The sequence below is a fragment of the Ornithorhynchus anatinus genome, chromosome 2, assembly GCF_004115215.2.
Source record: "Ornithorhynchus anatinus isolate Pmale09 chromosome 2, mOrnAna1.pri.v4, whole genome shotgun sequence".
NCBI classification, from domain to species: domain Eukaryota; kingdom Metazoa; phylum Chordata; class Mammalia; order Monotremata; family Ornithorhynchidae; genus Ornithorhynchus; species Ornithorhynchus anatinus.
This window is the reverse complement of record NC_041729.1, coordinates 135,047,797-135,054,928: the sequence shown is the minus strand read 5'-3', so window position 1 is coordinate 135,054,928 and position 7,132 is coordinate 135,047,797. Positions and strand designations below refer to the sequence as shown.

Here is a 7,132-nt window from a genome sequence, read left to right as displayed (position 1 = left end):
TTTTTTTGAGCCTACCGAAGTCCCGACCAACTATGGAGGTACGATGTCCATCCGGAATGAGAACTTCCACTTTCTTCCTCCCCTTGAGAGAGAAAAAAGGAATGTCATTCTAACGCTCCACACTTACGAGAAGCCTACATGAAAACCGACACCATTCAAATACTGAATTCCTTCGGCCTGTCTAGATGGTAAATTGGTTGTGGGTAAGGAAGGCGTCTACCAACTCTGCTTTATTCTCCCAAGTGTTAAGAACAGTGCTCTGCACACAGAAAGGGCTCAGCGTAGTCTAGTCGACAGAGCACGGGGCTGGGGGTCAGAAGGACCTGGGTTCTAACAGCACCTGTCTGCTGTTGTGTGACCTTGGGCAAGTCACTTCACTGGGCCTCAATCATCTCATCTATAAAATGGGGATTGAGACGGTGAGCCCCACAAGGGACAGGGAATGTGTCCGACCTGATTAGCTTGTATCTACTCCAGCTTAGTACAGAGCCTGGCACATAGTAAGTGCTTAACAAATGCCACTCTTATGATTTTTATTATTATTAAATATGCTTGATTGATTAATTTCCTCATTCAAGCCCTCTGACAATTTAAAGATCCCACCTCTACCTTGCATTTTGCTCCTTTCTGTCCAGAGCACATCTGATCTAATTGGAGAGAGGCACTTTCAGGGATTCCCGGCAATAAATGATCCCACTTATTCACATTTGCTATACTTTTCAAGATGACAACAGGTCACTGGGGCTCTCTGGAGATCATGAAGATGACCAATGGCTGAAGCACTGTCCTGCCTGGAGGCTGGGAATGCACTGTTTCTTTTTTTTTTTAAACGGTATTTGCTAAACGCTTATTCTGTGCCAGGCACTAAGCGCTGGGGTAGATACAGCAAATCCGATTGGATAGAGACCTTGTCCCACATGGGGCTCATGGTCTTAACCCACATTTTAGAGATGAGGAAATTGAAGCACAGACAAGTCAAGGGCCCGGCCCAAGGACCCACAGCTGGCAAGTGGCGGAGCAGGGATTAGAACCCAGGTCCTCTGACTTTCAGGCCCGTGCCCTATCTTCTAGGTCATGCTGCCTCTCTGACGGTTCTTCCTCCGTGAGCTTTCCAGAACCTGCCCCTTCCTCTCTACTCAAACTGCAATCACATTAAACCCGACAACTGTGATATCCCACAATTTCTGACCACAGCAACAGCCTCCTCACTAACCTCCTTGCTTCCAGTCTCCCCCTTATCCAGGCGATATTTCACTCTAGGCCGGGATCACTTTCCTCAAAAAAATTATTCTGCACACGTTTCAAAACGCTCCACTGGTTGTCCATTCCTCTCCAAGTCAAGCACTCCATCAACTCTCTCCTACTTATCCACGCTCTTTTCCTATCACACCCCAACTTTCACTCTTCATTCCTCTCAAACTATGTGTGCCTCTTTCCTACCTTTCCCGCCGCTGACCTCTTGCTCACACCCTTCCCTTGTTCCGGAGTTCCCTTCTACTTCGCTTAACAATAAAAAAAATACTTAAGGGCATTTATTAAGTGTTTACCCTGTGTCGAGCAGTACTCTAAGCGCTGACAAGTTAATCAGATCAGACACAGTCCCCAGCCTAAATAGGAGGGAGAACAGGTATTGAATCCCATTTTACAGTTGAGGAAACAGGCCGAGGGTAGTCAGGTGACCTACCCAAGGTCACCCAACGGGCAAGTGGGGGGACTGGCATCAGAACCCACATCCTCTGACCTCCAGCCTGGGTTTTTTCCACTAGGCCAGGCTGCTTCACTTCTGACAGATCACCGCGCTCCCCATTTTCAAAGTCCTGCTGAAATAACATCTCCTCCAGGAGGCCCTCCCTGATCGATTTCTAATTTCTCCACCTTAGACTTCACCCCCAGTTGCTGCCTCGGGACTTCCGTGCCTTCAAACGCATAGTTCTGCGGTCGTCTTTTCGTATTCAACAAAGACAGCACGAGTGCTCTGCACATAGTAAGCGCTCAATAAATACGACTGAATGAATGAATGAGTGGTGAAAGTCACCTGTGAGTGCGAGCGTAGCTGAAATGGCCAATATGGGACATACGCTTCTGGTTCCCATAGGCACACGATAAGGTTGTCCCCTGCAGCGCTGCTAATTTAATGCTCTCGGGGCTAGCGCTGTTTTCTACTTTTCCTGCGTCACCTAGCACTTTGGTATTCGAACCCACCCCGTCCCTACAACACGAACCTGGAGATGCGTTCATTTTCTAGAGCCTCCTCCTATTGGTAAGCTACACAACTGTAAACCATACAATTGTAAGCTACACAATCTGGGGGGGGGTAAGGTCCTTGAGGGTTGGGCTCGCATCTCCTACCTTTAGTTTACTCGCCTAAGTCCTTAGTATTCATTCAATCGTATTTACTGAGCGCTTACTATGTGCAGAGCACTGTACTAAGCGCCTGGAGTGTACAGTTCGGCAACAGATAGAGACGATCCCTGCCCAATGACGGGCTCACAGTTCTACGGACCCAGCGGAGGCTTGAGAAATAGGGTTGGCGGACGGGTCGACCGGCCAGTTCCGTTTCGGCCGGAGCGCGTCTCGTTTGAACGAAAAGTAAGTTGAATGAGCCCTTCCGCCACTTTCAACTTTCAACCCTGCGTAGCGGTCGGTCTCACTAACCTTGTGCGATTGCGACAAGCTTCCCCTTTTCTTCGGGGCTGAGCTGCAACATGGTGTCTATGACTGGAAGGAGACTCTTCCTCTCGCTGCCTGCTTTGAGGAATATAAACTGCAGCAGGACATTCTTCAAGTATTCCAGGTTGGCCACGGACTTCTCCCGCTCTTGGTTCCTTTCTAGTCGCCTTATTTCGTTTTTAAGCACCTGTGGATGGATAGAAAAGAGCTTCGAGACTCGGGGATCTATGCTTTTAGGATTGAAACAAAAAGAATGGCAGAAGAAGTGACGGGGCATTAAATCCAGAATAATGTGGAGTCAAAAGTCCAAAGCAGATGGGAAAAAGGAGGCTTCGCCCACCGTTACAATCTAATTAAACAGAAGAGACAGGAAACAGGAGAGGTGGATGACGCAGGCCACTGAGGTGCTGGATCTTAAATCCACGATGCACTTGGATCTGTTTCCTTTAGAAACCCCACCCTCAGCCCCACTGCGCTTCTGTACATAGGAAGGCAGTGTGGCTTAGTGGAAAGAGCAGGGGCTTGGGACTCAGAGGTCGTGGGTTCTAATCTCTGCTCCGCTACTTATCAGCTGTGTGACTTTGGGCAAGTCACTTCACTTCTCTGTGCTTCAGGAACCTCATCTGTAAAACGGGGATTAAAATTGTGAGCCCCACATAGGACAACCTGATTACCTTGGATCTATCCCAGCGCTTAGAACAGTGCTCGGCACATAGCATGCGCTTAACAAATACCATCATTATCTATATCCGTCACTGATTTATTTATTCTAATGTCTATCTCGTCCCGGGCAGGGAACGTGTCTACCAACTCTGTTGCATTTACTGTACTCTCCCAAGTGCTTAGGTACAGTGCTCTGGACACAGTAAGCCCTCAATAAATACAACTGAATGAAAATACGATTGAATCGGTGACTCAAATATCATTGATTAATTGAATGATAATAAGGATCAAGGGCAACAGAGGGCTAAAAAGCTGGAAATTTCTTCAAGGAGTCCCATACGTTCTAGGCAGCAACAAGCTGCTGGTTCAAACCCCCCAACACTTGCGTCCATATCCATAATTAATTTTTTTGTATTAATGTCTATCTCCCCTTCTGGACTGTAAGCTCCCTGTAGGCATGGAATGTATCTACCAACTTTATTATACTGTACTCTCCCAAGTGCTTAGTACAGTGCTCTGCACACAGTAAGTGCTCAGTAAATACGACTGATTTCTAAAATAGAACCCCCACCAGACACCTGTAGAAATGCAACTTTCTAAAGGGAATCATTACGATGACCTCACCTAAGGGTGGGGACCACAAAAGCTCATGGAGAATAAAGTATCAAACAGTCGTTCAATTTCAGCTATATCTTAAACTTTCTATTTTAAAGTAAAGCCTACACGTCTTTAAGTTAGTGTCCGGATACCTTAGAGATCATTTCTTTGTCTATGCAATGATATGTCCATAGATATCTACCTATCACGCTGCCCTCAGGGGTCTTTCATTCAATTGTATTTATTGAGCGCTTACAGTGTACAGAGCACTGTATTAAGCGCTTGGGAGAGTACAACACCCCAAGTGATCTGAGGCTGTCTTGAATTTTCTACCGTATGTGACATTTTACAGTTATTTTTGATCTTCGTTGACTTCAGAGCGGTTTCCAGGTTTGGGACTTCCTTAGGAATATGTCACACAGGAAGGGAATCTACAGAATGTCCAAGCTCAATGCAGAACATGTAGCTAATTTTTAGTCTAACGGGGAAAAAAATAGGAAAAGAAGGTGTTGTTAGAGTACCCTCTACCATCAACCAACTGTTTCAGTGTCACAGAACCCAACAACCATCACAAAGGGTGCGGGCACGATGAAAACTAGAATTCTTATTCACCAAATCCCCAAACACAAGATGTGGGGAAATGAAAGGAAACTTTTCCTCACTCAGCAGGCAGCAAAACATATGAAATGTGTTACCGAATGAATAATAACTGTGGTATTGGTTAAGTCTTTACTATGTCCCAAGCACTGTATTCAGCGCTGGGGTGGATACAGGCAAATCGGGTTAGACACAGTCCCTGTCCCACATGGGACTCACAGTCTCAATCCCCAGTTTTCAGATGAGGTAACCGAGGCCCAGAGAAGTAAAGTGACTCGCCTAAGGGCACACAGCAGACAAATGGCAGAGCTGGAATCAGAACCCATGACCTTCTGACTCCCAGGCCCATGCTTCACCCACTGCGCAAGCTGCCGCTTCTAAGTCATGCAACAGAAAATGTCACCAGTTCTAAGAGGGGCTTGGTTAAGTTAAGGGTCCTAGAGGTCCATAATGGGCTATTAAAAGGAAGTTTGGGACATCGATCAATCAATGATATTAATTGAGCCCCTACTATATACAGAGCACTGGATGTACTTAAGGCTTGGGAGAGTACAAAACAACAGAGTTGGCAGACACATTCCCGGCCCATAATGAGCTTTCGGTCTAGAAGGGGAGAGAGACATAAATATTTATTATTATTAAGTGCTGTCGAGTCATTTCCGCTTCATAGCGACTCCCTGGACGTACTTTCTCCAGAACGTCCCGTCCTCTGCCACAGTCCGCAACCTTTCTAACGGTTCTTCCGTTATCGTCGTTATGGTCTCTGTCCATCTAGCTGTCGGTCTGCCTCTTGCACGTTTTCCTTGGACTCTTCCTAGCGTTTGTGTCTTCTCCAGAGAATCAGTCCTCCCGATTATGCGTCCGAAATACGCTAATCTAAGTCGAGTCACTTGGCCTTCCAAAGACCACTTTGATGCTATGTAATTTCAAGATACGTACAGTAGTGCTGTGGGGCCGAGGGTGGTGGGGTGACTAGCAAATGCCCAAAGATCACAGAGCCAAGTGCGGAGACGACGCAGAAGGGAGAGCGAGTCGGAATGCAGAGGAAAATGTTAGGGGTAGGAGATGATCCACCCCTAATCGAGACGGAGGTCTAGGAAGGCAATATCACACGGTCCCTTCGCGCATCCCGGTCTCGGAGGCAGGACCCGGTTCTGGATGGACCACGGGTCTGACCCAGGAATGACATCTCGTCAATCAGTTGCATTTATTGAGTGCTTACTGTGTGCAGAGCACTAGAGTAACCACAAGGGAAGAGTACAATACAACAATAAACAGACACATTCCCCGCCCACAATGAGCTTACAATCTGGGGGGGGGAGGGAAGTCGTTCATATAAATAGACGAGATCTGTACAAAAAGTGCTGTGGGGTTGGGAGGGGGGATGAATAAAGGGAGCAAGTCAGGGCGACGTAACAGGGATTTGCTATTGTTTTAGTGAGATGTTCATCCCCTTGATTCTATTTATTGCCATTGCTCTTGTCCGTCCGTCTCCCCCGATCAGACCGTGAGCCCGTCACAGGGCAGGGACTGTCTCTATCTGTTACCGATTTGTACATTCCAAGAGCTTAGTACAGTGCTCTGCACGTAGTAAGCGCTCAATAAATACTATTGAATGAATGACTGAATGAAAGGAAAGGGGGGCTTGGCCAGGGAAGGCCTCTTGGAGGAGACGTGCCTTCAGGAAGGCTGATTTCAAGGCCCCGAAGTTCCAGAAACTTCAGCTGTTCCGCTGATTTCCAGATTCTAAACCCGGGGACGGCCGGTGGGAGACCGGCGCCCACGGGCTGGACGGCGGGCAGCTTGGCCTACCTTAATCTGCTCCATCAGAATCGCGTTGGTTGCCTCCGTCTCCCGGAGGAGGCTGTTGAGGTGGTCGGTGCTCTTGGTGGCGGTGCTGAGCTTCTGGACTAATTCTTCCCGGGTAAATTCGGCATGCCACTGAGGAGGCTCTGCACGGGGTTAGTTTTCAGAGAGTTCATTTGCAAAACAAAATCTCCCTTGGAGTCACTAAGCTCAGATTCTCCCCCAGAACCGAATCACTGCACCTTCCCGACACGCTTGGTCTCTTCAGAAGCCTCACTGCTCGGATCCTCATCTACGCACCTCCAACTGAAAAGCGCACATTCGGGGTGGCTCAGTGGAAAAAAGCCTGGGCTTCGGAGTCAGAGGTCATGAGTTCGACTCCCGGCTCGGCCACTTGTCAGCTGTGACTGTGGGCAAGTCACTTCACTTCTCTGGCCCTCAGTTACCTCATCTGTAAATGGGGATTAACTGTGAGCCCCACGTGGGACAACCTGATTCCCCTATGTCTACCCCAGCGCTTAGAACAGTGCTCTGCACATAGTAAGCGCTTAACAAATATCAACATGATTATTATTATTATTCCCTTAACTGGTTGTCCCTGCCTCACGCACTGTCATCTGTCTAACCTGCTGACGTTCCGTACCATCAACCCGAGTGCCCCTCTTTCTCCGTGTGAGGTGCGCTATCCCGGGGGTGAGGACGAGAGATTGTTTTTCCAAGTTCCTTCGTCCACTGCTTTCCCCCGTGCCTAAAGAGAGAAGCGGCTTGGCTTAGTGGATAAATCCCGGCTTTGCCACGT

The 7,132-nt window shown here is 48.0% G+C and overlaps 1 protein-coding gene across 4 annotated transcripts in view; it reads right to left on the bottom strand.

Moving 5' to 3' along the window:
- GCC2 (GRIP and coiled-coil domain containing 2) overlaps window positions 1-7,132 on the bottom strand; it is an 85,971-nt gene continuing 78,839 nt past the window's right edge. For 3 of the 4 annotated variants that reach the window (XM_029051022.1, XM_039911206.1, XM_029051030.1), the window contains 4 exons: window positions 6,977-7,081; window positions 6,340-6,479; window positions 2,656-2,857; window positions 1-82 (listed from right to left, as the gene is read on the bottom strand). In XM_029051022.1, the coding sequence (XP_028906855.1) occupies window positions 12-82; window positions 2,656-2,857; window positions 6,340-6,479; window positions 6,977-7,081 (518 nt within the window). In that variant the 3' untranslated portion in view covers window positions 1-11. The remainder of the gene's footprint in view (window positions 83-2,655; window positions 2,858-6,339; window positions 6,480-6,976; window positions 7,082-7,132) is intronic. The other variant, XM_029051039.1, reaches the window with a different exon arrangement.